The sequence below is a fragment of the Nilaparvata lugens genome, chromosome 11 (genome assembly GCF_014356525.2).
Source record: "Nilaparvata lugens isolate BPH chromosome 11, ASM1435652v1, whole genome shotgun sequence".
NCBI lineage: Eukaryota > Metazoa > Arthropoda > Insecta > Hemiptera > Delphacidae > Nilaparvata > Nilaparvata lugens.
In genome coordinates this window covers 33,823,869-33,841,777 of record NC_052514.1, presented here as the reverse complement: position 1 = coordinate 33,841,777, position 17,909 = coordinate 33,823,869, and the positions used below count along the sequence as shown (strand labels likewise).

Genomic DNA, 17,909 nt, shown 5'->3' with positions numbered 1-17,909 from the left:
AACTATTATTTTAAAATTGAGAATTGAGTTGGCTGAATCACCAATTTTGGTAATATTAATTGTGTAAAAATTATTAAAACTCGACAATTTTTATTTTTCTGTGCATCTAGCCTATATTTTGTTCATCAAGTACTTGATTATTGATAAAATTCAACATACATAGATTATCATCCATGAACAGAATTGTATCATTTGCACTGCTGTTATTGGATTGAAAGATGTATTTCTTATTTTTAGAACTCGTGGCTGGAGCTCAAGGCTTCTTTTACCAGTTACGCCAAAAACTATTGTAATTTAATGATTATTTTCATTTGTAAAAATAGTTCTTGTATTTAGCAATAAATTCATTATTCATTCATTCATTCATTCATTCATTCATTCATTATCTTCCTCTTCCTCCTCTCTATCATTTCTTTTTCAGTCATTAATAATTAATGAAGAAGGAGAAGTAAAAGAAGGAGCACAGGAGTAGTAAGAGGCCAAGGAGAAAATAGAATGGCGAAGAGAATAAAAGTAACTTTTTAGAAATTTTGTAGGAATAATTCCTCTTCTGTTACTTTTATTCTCTTCGCCATTCTATTTTCTCCTTGACCCCTTACTACTCCTGTGCTCCTTCTTTTACTTCTCCTTCTTTTCGTTTCTTCCTCTTCCATTCCCTTTTCTTCTCTTTGTGATAAATAAATAAATCAATCTCTCTCTCTCTCGTGACTCCTCTTTCCTCTCCATCCACTCATCAGTTCTACAATTGATTACTTACTCTTTCTCCATCCTATCTTTTCTCATTTTCTCCCTCTCCTCTTCCTTCTTCTTCTCTCGTCCTCCTTCTTCTATTAATTTTCCATTATAATGGCATTATTAATTATTAGTAACTAGCAGGTAACCCGTGCTCCACAAGGTCCAATTAAAAGCATGACGAACTGAAAACTTGACCTACTGAAATCTTGAAGAATTCAAAGTAGGCCTATAACAATCCTCGCTAAATTAAGAATTTGTATGAAAAAATTCAAGTTAATCAGTCCGGCAGTTCAGACGTGATGATGCGTCATCGTGTATTTCCTATCCCGTACGTGTATAAGCTGATTCTTTTCTTTATTATATTATAGATGATCCCTCTTTCAAATTGAAAATCAAGTTTACATTTTATATTAATTTTTCCAATTTATTTATTCATTCATCCATCTATTAATAATATCAAAAAGCTTTTAGTTATCACTGGATTAAATAACAACTCGACTACTGTAATTAGTATAAACATATTCCAAGAGTATGATCAATTTAATCATACATTCAAATCTAGATTAGTCTCTCGTATCTTTGAATGCATTGTTCCGCCCAGAAACATGTGACAGTGCATTAGATTTCACTTAATTTCTATTTGGAAAACAAAGTCCGCTCTTAATCAGTAGTCTGCTAGTACTGCATTGCATTCAAATGTAGACGTTCCCTAAAGTCTTTCTACAACTTCTCTCACAAACACAACTTACAAGCTCCGAGTGAACTTTCTCATATCAAGCTGTTCACATAGGGAGAAGTTGAAGGAAAAGAAGAAGGAGAAGAAGAAGAAGAGGAGGAGGAGGAAGAAAGAGGAGGAGGAGGAGGAGGAGGAGGAGGAGGAGGAGGAGGAGGAGGAGGAGGAGGAGGAGGAGGAGGAGAAGGAGGAAGGAGTGGCAACTGCACAGGAATGTAATCCGTCACTTGTTCGTTCACACTTTCACTGAACTCCTATCTCTCTCTCTCTCTTTCTTTTTTTCTCTCTTTCTTTGTTTCTTCTCTCTTCCTTCATGTTCTTCCTTATTACTTACAATTCTGCTTCTTTCCTGCTTCTCACTCATTATTAAATTATTGGAATCGACCTCCTACTTCATGATGTTAACTTAATAACTTATCTGAATAATACATTAGTTTAATTAGATTCAATAGGAAAACTGAAATTCAGTAAGATTTGACAAATACTTATGTACCCCTTCTACAGGAGGTCACTGGATGAAATAATTATATTGAATATAAAATAAAATATATTTAGGGCCATAATCAATTTAAGCAACATCAATGTTTAACAACATACTAGTAGGTTCTTATGTAGAATGTAACTATGGACGTATTTATGTTAATGTGTTAATATCGGGGCACCAAGCTTTGCTCGTTATTTATTGATAAACAGAACTCAATTCTTTAAAATGATGGGGGAAGGACTAACAGGCACAGCCCAAAACTGTTTCTTCCCCGAATTTTGATTTATACACTATTAATATTCCAAAAAGTAGGTTATGTTCCTTCCATACACTTGAATTCAGGTGAAATTTTCAGTCCAAATATTTGAAAACATAAAAGTTCTAATTTAGATTGTTTACATACCAAATTGAATAACAAAATAACACTCACTAATCACTTAGAACTGTAAAATAATGATTAACTTTGAATATAATGATATATACCATCTCATGTCAACAAATCACTGTATTTTGATCGAGTCAATAATTAAAATTTCTAGATTTCTCGCGAGATACGGTAAGCTAATTGATTACACAGCTGATCTCCCACACAGGCACACGCATCTTCTGTTATCGACAGACGACGAAATCATCATCTGTTTTTCCAAGGATGAATTATCCTTTTCATGTCCTTCAGCAAGATTTCCCAGGGATGAAACCTAGTGCAATCGAATTTTGATATCATAAACCTACTATATTCCAAATTTTGTGAAAATCGTTAAAGCCGTTTTAGAGATCCGTTGAACATAAATAACCATATAACCAGATATAAAAATAGAAAAATATAAACAGATATACAGAAATTGCTCGCTTAATATAATATGATATTCCGGGTTTAAACCAACAGCTGATGTATCTCTAGGGGCCTAAGATTTATGTTTATTATGTCTCATTGAAATAAAGGCTGCATAGTGCATAGGCCTACTCTCTTACTGGCTATATTTTTATATTCTATACTAGCAGGTAACCCGTACTCCGCAAGGGCCTATTTTAAAACTTGACGTAATGAAATCCTGAAGAATTGAAAAGAGGCCTATAACAATCCTTAGTTAGTTGAATGCAAAATTTCAAGTAAATCAGTCCAGTAGTTCAGACGTGATGATGCGGCAATCATAATTTTCCTATGTTGCACGTGTATAATCTAGTATAATTAGTATAATCTATAATCTCTATACTAGTATAATCTATAGTATAATTAGTATAATCTAGTGTATAATTTAGTTATTTCCTTTATTATAGTATAGATTGAATCTGTCATTTGGTATGTATGGGGTTCGTTATTAGAGTATTTATTACAAATTAATTTCAATTTATGAAACTCATTAATCATTAGTTTTCAAACCTCATGAAGATTAATGACTGGAAGTTCTGAATATCAAAATCATGTTTTTTTATTCATTTTTTAATTTGATTGTTTCTTCGTGAAAGTGCAAATCAATATATAGAAAATTCCTGTATTTTTGTCAACAATAGTCTGTTTTTAATAATCACATCAGTATCACTTGAAACTGACAGCACTCCTTATAAATAATAACACCAACGCTTCATATTTAACCAATTCTGCCAGTTTACCTGATTCCTACACTCCACTTGAAGCCGAGTCTCTTCAGTTAGAATGACGCAAGACGTGAATCGAAGATTCCAGAAGTACTCATTTCCCCACTTTCAATAAATTATATATTTTATTATGTATTTATCTATTAGAATAATTGACCTGACTTGTCTTATACTCCATAATTGGAGTCCTTATTTATTATTTATTCAGTTATGTGCACTTATGCGATTATTACTCTTCACTTATGTGAGGAGGCACAACAGGCTTATGCCCAAAACTGTCCCTTCTCAAATTTTTACGACAGTCCAAATCAAATTGTAGGCTAAGTTACCATCACTTATTGCAATAACAATTTACACTTCAATAAACTAACAAATCTTCAATCAAAAATAGATATCATGAATAACTAAATCTCATAGAATTAGAAACAATTACCCAAAAAATCTAAATTTAGAATAAAACTGGAATATTTTGAAATTATGTCGTAATATTAAAAAAATATGTAAATTCCGTTGAATATGGATTTTGAAGTGTTTTTTTACTTTGAAAATAAAGAATTGAATGTGTGCCTTTTTCAATGTTTATATTGTTTTCATTTATTTGTTTGTTTCACTCTCGTCCGGGTTTTTATCTTACTTCCTTCTTTGATTTATGTTTAATAATAATCCTGTCTTTGATTGTTGTAGGTGGGCGGTATCTACAGTAATGACAAGACAGAACTTTGTGCCCTGCTCTGATGCGTCGGAAGGAATGGTCAATGCGCTCATACCTTTCTGGGACATGTGCAACCATGCTAACGCCAAGGTTTGTGAATCCTTATAATCTATAATAATATAATAAAGGAAAGAATTGGCTTATACACGTGTGGGATAGAGAATTCACGAATGACGCATCATCACGTCTGAACTACTCAACTGGTTAACTTGGCATTTTGCATATAGATTCTCAATTTAAGCTGGGTTTTTGTTTGTGCGTAAATGCCGTCGTCGACCACGACAGGGTGAGGATCTCAGATTCGGTAGATTTCAATTTGTCTAAATAACCTGAAAGATCATTTTCAATTATGTTTTAATGGGGGCGGTTGAATTTATACTTTTGAATAGCAATTATGTTGATATTATTAGAAATGTTTTGATTCTTGAATAATAAACTTGTATTTTTTATGTTAAATCGGACTTTTTGCGACTCCCACCAGCGGTCAAAGACTTTTCTTTTGCTGGTGGTGCCTGAAAAAATCTTTAGTTTTTTTAGTTCTATAGTTAATTTTATTTCATTTTCTTGTAATAAATGTTGATTTATTAACCTTGATTTGTTGCATTGTTAAATTCTGGCAATAAAGAAATTTAATTGAAAAATGATAGAAAAAACAAAAATAATGAAAAGTTATTTGATCAGCTGTTTTAGCACACTTGAAATTTGGACAATATGAATGTCAACAATGTTTGTCGTTGTCGACTGCGGAAGTTTACGCACAAACGAAAATGCACCTTTACAGAGGATGGTTATAGTCCTTTTTTAATTTCTACAAAATTTCAGTAGATCAAGTTTCCAGTTTGTAAGGTTTTTAATTGGACACTTACGGAGCACGGGTTACCTGCTAGTTATCTAATAAAGTATTTTATTAGGGCTACTTGAATTGTTTTATTATAGAAAAAAACTACTATCCTTTTTGAACTTTTTTACATAAACACTACTCATAGTTATTTCTTTAATAATAAATTAGAACACTTTTACAAAACTAATAGGGAGCTAAACCATCAATATCATTGGGGATCACTAATAATCCTTTCATGACTTCGGCAAATCAAATGAAATCCATATGTAAATGTTTTACTGGACCGAATTGAATGCATGCTGTACCAAAACAAAGTATGAATATGCAGGTTTTATTTATATTTTTAATTTTTTTATTACGTTCATTGAGTGGAAAATAAATTAAAATTAGAGGTATAGTCATTCCTTATTGGTTTCTTGGCAAGATTGTATGATATTATGTATTGATATGTTCACTATCTTGTTAAGAGCTGCTTGTATTTAGGCTACATAAAAATCTAAAATCATAGTTTCCTTTTTAATTTCATTTTTTCACAGCAAGTCCCGACTTGAAAGTAATTTTCAAGTGAATCAGGTGAATTTTGAAGGCATTCTCTTGAAAATGACTTTAAAGTCGAAAAAAGTAAAAAGGAAACTTTGAGATTTAATTCTTATGTATAATATACATTATTTATTGAAAATTCAATACATTTATTATACTGAAAATTCTGTGTAGAATTTGACAACATATTTGTGTTTTATTCAATTATTTATTGATATTGTGATATATAATAATAAGTATGATAAAGTACTGAATAAATCAAACATCACTTTCCGCTGTGGACTGAGACTACTATCCTTCGATTCAAATGGAGTCTATTATTCAGAAATTAGGTACCCTCACCCACTGTTCCATCAGCCCACAGTTGGTGATATTTGATAAGTTCTTTGCAAATACTCATGTGTTGTCATCAAACATTGGTAGCTGCATAATTATTTACCTATTGACTTACATTACCTCATCACTCTCAGAGTACTTTATTTGCTTTGCTTGTCATTCATCATCATCTTCAGTGTTCTGCCCTAGGGCAGGTCCAAACATGATTCCCCCTTCTCCATTTCTCTCTGTCCTGTGCTATTCTCTTTAGCATGAAGTATTTTCCCTCGTGAAGTATTTGCTTGTCATTGCATGCTGAAAATAATTATTCATTTTTCTGTGTGATAATGGAATGGAGATTTATTAAAATTATTCAATTACCTACTAGTAGTATTGAGTATTGAGTTTATATAATTATGTGGTTGTATGGTGCTTATAACCCAAGACAATATGAATGTCTGTAATGATGCTAATAGTGTAAAATTATTCCATTTCTCAATTATATAACTAGCTTTAGAAATTATTTACTTACTTATTTCATCATTAAGAGTTGATTGTTTGATTTGGGGTTGGTCAAGCTCCAGTAGCTCATTGTTTTACGATTCTTATCAGATTTCAAATTCATAGAGAAATACTTGAATATTGTGTAAACATCAAGTTATTAAGTAGGTGTTCTCTAGTGTTAGATGATTTCAATATTCAATTGCCATCTATCATCATTTCACTCATTACAAATTCAATTGCATTAAACTTTTTTATTTATTTACTTATGTGGAGTCATCCTCAACTAAAATTGAAATTCCTTATAACTGTCTTGTTATGGTTGTCAATGTACGTTCAGTCTATGGAGAAATGATTCTCTAGTGTTACTATTTTTTAGTGTTATTACGAGTATGGTGATGGATTTCAGGGCGGTTCTTCTTCTAATAATAATAATAAAAATGTCGAGTGACCTGGCTGGCTCAGGTCTGGTGTCAAAGTTCTCAGGTCGCAACTGATCAATTTCAGGGCCTCTGACATGACCTAACGACTGCTTTTTAGGCAGCCGGGACCGACGGTTTAACGTGTTCATCCGAAACACGGGAGTGGCCCGAGATAAATATCTTGCCCGGGCTGGGATAAATCTTTATTCTAATAAAGAGCAGCAAAAATCTTTGAAAATATCCCAAAGAAGATTGAAAATCAGATACCAAATTAGTGTTAGATGGTTGCAATTTGTTGAATTGTGTAGAATGTTAATAAAATTGTTAATATGTTCATTGCCGGCCGGGTTGATCCAGTGGTAAAAGGAGCGTTACAAATTTCGGTCTGCACCACCTGGTTCGTGGGTTCGAATCCCTCCGATGGCATAGACGTTTGAACAAATCACCAACGCATTTCCCGCCATTACCCACGCACAAGCTAAAAGCTCATGTGAACACCATCAGCAATTGAAAAAAAAAACATTTAGTGTATTTTAGAGAGTACTCAGGTCTGAAGTCCATTTTTCATTAGTTTTGATAAAAAACAAATGCTAATTAACCAATTTAGTGCATGATTGAAACTGAAATTTCATTAAAGTAGGCTACCTAGTATAAAAAATGTAGAATTACTTTACTAATAAATATAAAATATTCCATTTACTAATACGACATAGTTATGAATTTGTTTTTATTTATGAAAACTCAGAAGTAGAAAATGTGTATTTTCAATTTACTAGAAGTAACAATTTGTTTCGCTGTGATGTGCTGGCGTCCTCAGACTGTTTTAGTTGTTTTATTATCAAATTATACCGATTTTGTAAAAGTGAAAATAAATTTTCTTCATAAATGAATGTCTTCACCTATAAGAGACAACCAGTCTTCAATATTGCTGTCGAAATATCTCGTTATTATGTAAGTTACTAAATGTTTTCTGCTATTTAATGTATTGTTCCTCTATATCGCTATTATAAATCACTTCATCGTGAGTCACTTACTTGAAAATGACATTATATAAGTCAAAACATGTCGTGAGAAATACAATAAAGTTGAAAAAATGTTTTCCTACAGTTACGTTGAAAAGTGGCCATTGCTGCACTGATTACAGAACGCAAAGAATCACTTTTCCGTTCTAGTGCGGGAAAAATTTTTCCTGCACTCCAGATTTGCAACATGGCAACGCAAAATAGTTAGTAGGTTATATGGAGCACCAGTGCAGCAAAATCAAAATTAAGTTGGTAACTGTGACTGTGGTGGGTTATAAGAATCTTAATGGGGTGGACAACAGTGGATGACAGCCACAGCACACACCACACAGCCGCCATTCAAAACACACTACATACTACATTCTATTTTATTTATTAATAATAAAATTACACAGATTTACATTTGATGGATTTCAGGCAATTTTACCCATAATTACCCACTTTTCATATTCAATGGTAACTGTAGGAAAAACTTAATGTGAAATACGTGCGCAAAGTTCCTCTGCTGCACTCAAGAAACCATTCCGCCCGAGCCGTAGGCTCGGGCGTAAACGTTTCTTTCGGTGCAGCAAACTGTCACTTTGCGCACTAGTTGCACAAATAACTATAGTCACTCACTTGAAAATTATAAGTTGAAACATGTCGTGAGGAATAAAATAAAGTTGAAAAAGGGTACTGTACTTTGATTTTTTTTATTTTCTACATAAATACGAGTAGCCCTTACCAAAAAGTGAATATCTCTTCATTTATATAATATTTAATCTTTTTTTGTCCATTGAATTAACTGAAATATGGGTGTCATTAGCTATCGACCGACTACAACGTGACGTTGGCTCGTAGCGAGTGCTCGGCGTGGTGTGACGTCACAGCGGGGCAACAGGTGTTCATTCTGTACGGTGCTCGCTGCAATGGTGATCTCCTCGTGCACAATGGATTCGTGCTCGCCGACAATGACTCGGACAGTGTGCAGCTCCGGCTGGGTGTGGCCAGGGGGGATCCGCTGCACAATGGCAAGGTAACAAAATTAATATGACAAGTGAAAATATTTTTTAAAGAATTTTACTAAATTATTAATATTAAACGAAAATCCAAATTAAATGCTGTAATTCACCCCGAAGACTTCTGCTACTGCAAATATTGACAACAGGGAAAACAGCTAGATGGAAATTCGATGAGCGCTACTATTAAAAAATTATTTGTCAGCCCGGGAATCGAACCCAGTACCTCCTAATTGCCGGTCAGGAATGCTTACCCTTACACCTTAATTTTACTAAAATTATGTAAGGGCCCCATTTCAATGCAATATTTGTAGTTGGCAATATATTGATTGTTCATTATTGTTGTATTGTAATTTTTAAAATTGATCTAAACTTGAACAATTATATGAGGGTTTTTGTGAAAGTTGCAATGTTTTCATGTGATTCGACAAATCAAGAACCGCTTCGCACTGAATTTAGTACAGATTTAACTATATGCAATTGAATAAACAATTACAATTCGATTGTTAAATTAAATTATACACAATACAATAAAACTTGAATTTTAAAAAAACACTTATGGAGTGAAAATGCACTTACATTGGTAGTGACGATCGTTTCGACCTGTTCACGATCATCATCAGACTGTAGGAATTTACTCTAATGTTATTAGATATTATCGGGTAGCCGTCTAGTTGTCACCCCGACTACTTGACACCTGGTCATTTTGGCCATAGGCGACTACTTGTACCCTCGTAAAAATATACCATTGCCGTCAAGTTGTCCCCCCGACTACTTGACACCTACTGGACCAAAGGTGCCAACTAGTCATGACCGTAAACGACAACTTGACACCTCGCACCCTCGCGTCAGGGTGTACCGCCGACTAGTTGTCACCTCCTTAGAAAGGAGACAAGTAGACGGGGATGGCTCACGTCTACATGACACCTTGCACGCTGGCGTCAAGGTGTCACCCTGACCACTTGTCACCTACAGAGTTGGCACAACTTACACCCCCGCGGCGTAGGAAGGAGGGATCAAACAATTTTTATTACTGGTTATGATGTAGAATTGAATTTTAAGCAGTTTTGGTTCAGTAACATTTTCCCGTCAAACGCACGGTTCGGGAGATATTCGCAGTCTTTGCTATTTTTAGGATATCTATATTATTATATTATCTAATGTTATTAGAGTAAATTCCTACTGTCTGATGATGACCAACAACAGGTCGAAACGATCGTCACTACCAATGTAAGTACAAAGTCAAATTTTAATAGTGAAAAAGTATGGATATGCAACAGAGCAAAACAATAGTAAATTGTATCTGATTCTACAATTATTTTATACAAGACTTGTACACAATCCAATTTATTATTCAAAATTATTTCAACCATTTCAGCACCTACTTATTACATCAGTATCTATGACGTATTCATTCTAGTTGTGTGGCCTGATATTATAATTAGTTGCTCCATTTTTACTCAATTGACCGTCTAGGAACCGCTCAAGGGTCTACTGGTAACCCTAAATAATTATTAGACATTTTTGCATCATCAACATAATAAATGATACTAATCTACAGTAACGTGTTGGTAAAGTTAGTATGATTGCATTTATTACACTGTGTTTCATTCGGTGTTTAAACCAAAGTATCTATAGAATAGAATTGAATATTCTAAGTTTCTATCTCCGAGATGGTACATAAATGAGCCTTAGATTTTTCTTTTCACTTTTCTTGCCCTTTTACCATAGGCATAGGTGTATCATAGGAAAGTATTGCTTTTCAAAAAAATTAAGGTACCCCAATTTCAAGTTTTCTATACGTTTCAAGGTCCCCTGAGTCCAAAAACATGATTTTTTTAAGGTTTATGTCATATCAAGGTTTGGTTTATGTTCTTTTAGGGTTTATGTAATCCCAAGTATACTCCATATCCTTCTGTATTCGAATTTGTTTGTCTTGTCAAATCATAACCTCTTTTGGACTAATGCTCTATCAAAATTCGAGAATTGAGGCCTGCTTTTTTTATTATTCCAAATCATTTTATGATTATGAGTTTTTGTCTCTGTTGAATAAATAAACAAAATTGTTTGTCAGATTAATTTGATTCGATTTTTCAGGTGCAGCTATTGACGAAGCTGCGTCTGCCGCACGCTGCCGAGTTTGCACTGCGCAGTGGAGCCACTCCAGTCGATGAACAGCTGCTGGCCTTCCTCAGGGTGTTCAGCATGGGCAAAGGTATCATTACCGCCTCCTTACCCACGCACAAGTCTAGTGCTCATGTGGGCATCACTCTGCAACTGTCAGCATTAACTGGGTCAAATAAGCTACCTATTTACCAGATACTTGACGAACTGAGAACTGGACGTACTGAAGTTGCCTGCCCGGGCTAGTTCTCGATCAACTGAAATCTTGATGAAATGGATGTCACCCAAAGCATTTATGTTAAAAGGAATGCTGGCTGTTTGTTGTGAACTCAACTCAAATAATCTATATATATTCATTGAAATTAATACTAAATTATTGAATTAATTGATAAAACTGTATTCCATGTCTCATGATCATCCGCCTCAGTACCCACGCACAAGTCTAGTGCTCATGTGGGCATCACCCTTGGAATAAAATGACAGACATATATACTCGTACATCTCTAAAAACAATTACAGTAGAACTCCAATCATCCGAATCAAGGGGGACCGGGAACCATTCGGATAATCAAATATTCGTATAATCGGAGTTTTTTTTTTAAATTGCCATTGGAGAGAAAAAAAAGCTACGTTTTGATATTGCACTATTTTTTTATTGAACTAAATGAAAGAAACATGATATTTTCACATGTTTTGAATATAAATAAAATGTATTTATGTACAAAGGAAGGACAATAGTGAGCGAACGCGCAAACACTGGCATCGCAGGGGGAAGAATTATAGCGCACTTAGTCTTTTTTGGACAATTTTTTTTCTGAAAGTGATTCGGATAATCTAATAGTCGGAGTTCGGATAATTGGAGCTCTACTGTATTACAATTATTATTGTTAGAGAAAATAAGAAAAGATAAACAACATAAAATCGAAGTCACAAAAATCTTACGTCACAAAAATTCGTTTGAAGCCTTTTGCCGATGACAAAAAATGTCTGTACAGACATGTCTGACAAACTTGTATCGTGAGTGGTCTGTCTAAAGCTCATGTGGGGATCATCCTCAGCTAAAAAAACTCCTTTTTATTATTATTTTCATTTAATCCACCTTCCTTCTTCCTTTTTTTTGAAAGGAAGTTATGAGCAAAAATTCATTGGAATCGCAGAATATTTAAATCACAGTGTTTTGATTGTAAAATTATTATCTTCTCTCTCTCTTGAAAGGATATCAGCAAAAATCATTGAATCGTACATTATTTTAAACGAAGTATTCCGATTGTAAAATTGAGTTCTTCCTTTCTTGAAAGTATATCAGCAAAAATTCATTGAAATCGTTTATCGCACAATATTTCAAACACAGTATATTGATTGTAAAATGGTATTTTTGTTTCAGAGCAACTCACTCATTGGCTGAATAAAGAGCAATGCACTGACCTGTTATATGCAGACTGTGCACTTGACACTGAGGTCGAAACGAAAATGTGGAACTTCCTTCAAACACGGATAAATCTACTATTGCTAGCGTATCCCACTAAATATGAGGTATGTCAAAGAAAATGAAGTTCTCATTATTTATAGAAACAAAAACATATTTTTTTATTTCCCGAAATCAAAGAAATATTATGTCCAACAGTGAGATTGACGTTTTCATAGGAGAGCATACTGGTCCTTGATAGTGGATAGAGTCATACTTGTGTGGTCAGTGTAAATGATAGGACGGCATTTTTGCTGAGTTTCTTTTTCCACCGCCTCCTACAGTAGCCTAGATAGTTGTGATACAATTCATACCGGTTTATATTATCTATTATTAACTGTCCACTTTCTTCTTAATAAATTAGATCGAATTTTACAGTGAATAAATTACTGTAGAATTGTCTTCTTGATGTATTATTATTCTATCTCAAATATATTTTATCCATCAATAAATCTATCTTAACGTAATTTAATACGGTAATAAAGTTTCTTAATAATTGAGATTAAATACACTGATAGCTCATTATTTTTCTACATATCCTACAAACAATTTGGCAACGGTGAAAAGGATGGAATTATCTGCTTTGTCTAATGACAGACAAGGATAGCAGCATACCAATGTTTATCAGATGATGATATTAAAATGTGAATCTTACTAGGCCTATAGTAATCTAATTTTGAAGTAGCCAGGAATTTCTATTTAAAGGAAGATGCAATATAAAAAGTTTTAATGTTGACTACGTTCAAATATTTGTGTGATTATCAATTGTTTATTAAATTTCTGGTCATTTGTAATTTATTGTTTAAATTACTTGAAAATGTGAATTTTATTGACAAACTTTGTGTCTTCTTTCCCATTTACTGTAGTCGTTTACTGTTTGTCATCCTATCATATTATTATTCTACTGTAGACATCCGACTCTTATTTATTCTAAACTATATTATTATATTCACTCATACTATTTATCTCTATCATATTATTTATATTCACTTTATTTTAATCATCTCATTTATTTCACATTACTGTAATAATATTAGTATCAGTTCGTAATGAAAAGTGAAATTGAAAAAGTTGGAATGTAGAATTTATATGCATTACTATGATTCATCTTCGAAAAATCCTGTTATTTGAAACATGTTTTATTTTCTATTTTCAGGAGGATAAGAAGATTTTAGAGGAGGATAAGTGCCTTACAGAATGTCAGAGACTAGCCATCATGCTCAGACTGTCTGAGAAACAAGTTCTCAATTCAGCTTTGGATTTTGTTAAACTTTTCCTAAATCCACAAACTGTCAAGACTATTGTTGCACCCGGAGAATGAAGAAGACGAAGAATAGAATGAGATGGAAAAAGAAGATGAAAAAATATTGGAAAAAAGATTAGATAAAGAGAGAATGAGAAGAAAAAGAAAGTCGATGTATCGCAGTATTTACTATTACTCGGTTCAATATTAATTATTTTTCTATTTTTGAAGGATTTATTGTAGTCGAATTGAATAGAACAAATGAGTTTCTATTTTCAAGTACATTAACAATTCAATCAAATACAAAAATAACTATGGTTAATTAAACGAAACTTTTGTATTCGGAATTGCATGTTTGGATGTTGGAGTTTGGATACTTTTTCTCTCGAAAGGTTGCTAAATACTTCTAAGTCCCTTGGCTTGGAAATGTATTGTATTTTCAATAATATTTTATTATTTAGATTTGCTTTTCAAACCAAGATTTGGCTTATAAGTTTTGTGATTAAGATCTTGCACTTCTAGTCAATAAGAGAACTGCTATAAATATGTATGGAATCAGTATTCAAGAATTGAGTTTAAAGTGAATACCTACCATTATTTTTCGCCTATGGTACTAATCAAGAAGCTACTTTACTAATATTATGTAAGGTTTTCTCATTATTCACGTTTTGTTTTTTAAAATATCGTTGAATCTTCCTAAACCTAAACTAGGTATTAATACGTATAATGATCGAATCTTTCCATTTTAAATATCACATGAAAATTTTATTCCTAGATTGATTAATTGATCTTCTAAGAGTTGGTTTTCCTCAAAATAATTTCTAGCTAAATTTCAATATATTGAATGTTATTGACTTATTTAGTTTAAGAATATTAACAATTCTGTTCCCATAGATTTTATTTTTTACAATAAACGCACAACTTGAAAGTTGGGATTATATTGTCATAAACTTATATGAACGATGTTTTTTACTATAGCTATTCTATGTTGTTTTCACGGGTTGAACTCAAAGTTTGAATACTAATAACACTATTGAAATGAGAGTTTTCCTGTATAACTTCCTCTTTTATAGAATTACTCCAATGCAAAATTGTCAAGAAGTATAATAGGCCTATTTCGTGACTTTTTTCGAGTTTTCATAACTTTACTATAGTATAATAATGCTGATCTGCTTACAATCTATTTCACTGTTACATTTTATGATTTGAATGTTTTATAGTAGGCCTAATTGAATATGTCAACAAAGTAATAGTTTCCTATTCATCGAACTTGAAGTAGGTGAATATTATTGAATCATCGTGATCATCATAATCAAAATCCTTAAACTTATAAAATTAATACATTCTGATTAATGTATTTTATTCATGTTATAAATAGTAAAATTTGTGTATATTTTGTGTTCTGCTAACAAAAAATAGTTGTTCTATATTTTATTGCTCTAATTTGGTTTATTGACAATAAAAATCTCATTGTTTTTGTGGTTGGATTATTTCATATTTTACCTTTTTCAATGGGTATTTTGATTTTCATCCGATATAGATTTTATAAAGGTTTCAATACATTTCACATTGATGGGAAATATTTTCCTCTGGAAGGCTGTACGGTAACTGTTATTGTCACTGTGTACGGTACAGTATGGTATCCAAATCTTTCACTTGCGTAGAAAATTTGTTGAATCAATTTAATAATGTGAATAAGTTTCAATAATGTATTTTCGATAAAAAAATTGAGAAAAAGTAGTCTGCACGGTAAGCGCAATGTACCTAGAATATATTTTAGGTACATGGGTACCTAAAAAAAAATATAGAAAAAAATATAGTGAGGTCCACGTTATAATGACAGTGGATGAAGATAGAAAAATAGTGATGCCGATTCTCTGAATTAATTAATTATATTTCTACACTGTCGAAAACATAATTGGCATCGTTTTGGACCTAGAAATGGATAGTACCACCGGATTTGTCGAATGATAGACAAGGATAGCAAAACCAAAGTTGATCAAATACTGTCATTATAACGTGGACCTCACTATAGAAATTTTGATGTTGCTATTATTGTCCAATCATTCGACAAAGCTTTTGCTATCCTGCTCTAGCTGTGCAACGTTGCCAGATCGTTTTTCAACAATGAATAATCAATAATTATAATTAACTAACAAAAATCTCAAATATGAACATTTATTTATTTTCACCCTACTCAATTGAAAAAGACATCAATAAACACTACTTATTCTTTTGAAATTTTCTGTAATAAAATACCTACTTGATTACATATTCTAAACCAGAATAAACAGTTAATATTGATACCGGTATCAGCTATCATCTATACAAGAAGACATGAACTATTACTTTTTTCTCTTGTAAAAAGCAGAAGGCAGTGGTAAGGCAGAGAATCGGCAACAATCTACTCTTTTTCTTATTATAATGTGGACCTCACGATACACATTAGATTATTATATCCTCTTCGAAATGAGTACCGTATTGTCACTTAAGTTGAATATTGTTAATATGTATTAGCAATTAAAGTTTATTCGTTGCTTTAATTGTGATAAAATCATTAAAAAAATGGGGACTCGCACAGCAAAAAATTTAAAAAAGAAATCAATTCTCGGTTCTCCATGGATTTGAATTCTCCCGCTTTTTCTGTAAATAATGATGTATAACATTCTATTGTAAGAGTAGTATTTCCATTGGAAAAAATATATTTTATCAGACGCTACACACTCTTTTAGTCATTTTTCTGACAGCCGATTCATGAGGAACTGATTCATGGTCTATGTCAAAAACAAGTGATACTTGGTGCAAATATATAAAAGCACAAGCTAATAAACAGGCTTATGATCACAGCAAGCACTCTCATCTACCTCCTGTTGTGATGAAAGCAATAAAACCAATATACCAGGATTTGTCCAACCCACTCCTTCTACAAAAATGCTTGCATGGTAGAACGCAAAATGCAAATGAATCTTTGAACAGCTTGATTTGGACAAGGATACCAAAAAATGTATTTGTACATCGAAAAACATTGGAATTTGGTGTATATGAAGCAGTAACCTCATTCAACTTGGGGAATATTACAAAGTGTTTAGTTTTGGAGAAGATTGGACTAGAACCAGGACTCAATTGTGTATCAGCTTTGAAGAAAAGTGATGAGCAAAGAATAAAATCCGCTGAAAGGAGTATCCAGGAAATTTACAAAAGATGTAGGCAGCATTCCCAAACAGCAAGGAAGGCACTGGAGGACCAGTATGAAGAGCAGGAAGACCCAGATGACCCAGCCTATGGTGCCGGTATGCACTCAAGGAGCGCGCCGCGCCGATCAACGTAGGAGAACTTCAAAGTCATTTTCCCATAAAACAGAAATTTTCAGCTTCAGGTACACTTTTCTCAGCAACCAGTCAAGATATCTTGATAATTTTTTTTCACTTATTCCTCACACTGGATTCAACTTTGCTATGAAGTTGAAATTTTTATAATTCATCACCTTGATTTATATTAAAAAAAATTATTGCAAAAAAATGAAAAATTTTCATCATGTTGAAAAAAATTCATAATTTTTTTTCTTGACAATAAGAAAAATTAAAACACATAGCTACATGCAGAAAGGTATAATAAACAGAATAAGACTAAATTCATAGAGATATCATTGATAGTTTTTAAGAAAAGTGTACCTAAAAATCGGGGAAATAACATTACAGGTATAGGCCCATGCGAGTCCCCTTTTAGTACGGCCGTGAAAAGTCGTGTTGACATTTTCTTGGTTGGAAGAAAATTCAAATTTAGCTCCATTTGCAATCAGCTGGTGTTAGTTCTAATTCTGCTCACCAGAAGCAGCACTTTCAGAAAAATGAAAATAATTACAAAGGGATTTATTTATTCAGGAACTCGTAACTCGTCTGACCGACGCCATAAAACCTTCGGAATTATTATAAGATATTTTGTGAATAGACATAATTTATAATTTAGAATCATTATGATCAGTTTCAGTTTTAAATGACGGAAATTACATGGAATATTTTCCAGTCAGGAACTTGATGATTCAGTTTTTGTCCAATTGATGTTTCAATGATATCTAGTGTTGCTGTTCCGGTAAGTTTATACTAATGTTAACTATTTGAATTTCCTTTTATTCTACATTATTTCTGTAAAATACCATTTTTAATAATTAATAATACATC

At 32.7% G+C, this 17,909-nt stretch overlaps 2 protein-coding genes across 2 annotated transcripts in view; both read left to right on the top strand.

Moving 5' to 3' along the window:
* Nucleotides 1-15,208, top strand: part of LOC111058141 (actin-histidine N-methyltransferase) — a 108,174-nt gene extending 92,966 nt beyond the window's left edge. The window contains exons 7-11 of the mRNA XM_039438270.1: nucleotides 4,233-4,350; nucleotides 8,707-8,916; nucleotides 10,997-11,114; nucleotides 12,408-12,556; nucleotides 13,645-15,208. Coding sequence (XP_039294204.1) covers nucleotides 4,233-4,350; nucleotides 8,707-8,916; nucleotides 10,997-11,114; nucleotides 12,408-12,556; nucleotides 13,645-13,809 — 760 coding nt within the window. The 3' untranslated portion in view covers nucleotides 13,810-15,208. The remainder of the gene's footprint in view (nucleotides 1-4,232; nucleotides 4,351-8,706; nucleotides 8,917-10,996; nucleotides 11,115-12,407; nucleotides 12,557-13,644) is intronic.
* Nucleotides 15,209-17,598: 2,390 nt separating this feature from the next.
* Nucleotides 17,599-17,909, top strand: part of LOC111059435 (CLK4-associating serine/arginine rich protein) — a 32,558-nt gene continuing 32,247 nt past the window's right edge. The window contains exon 1 of the mRNA XM_039437283.1: nucleotides 17,599-17,820. The gene's annotated coding sequence lies outside the window, so the exon portion shown is untranslated. The remainder of the gene's footprint in view (nucleotides 17,821-17,909) is intronic.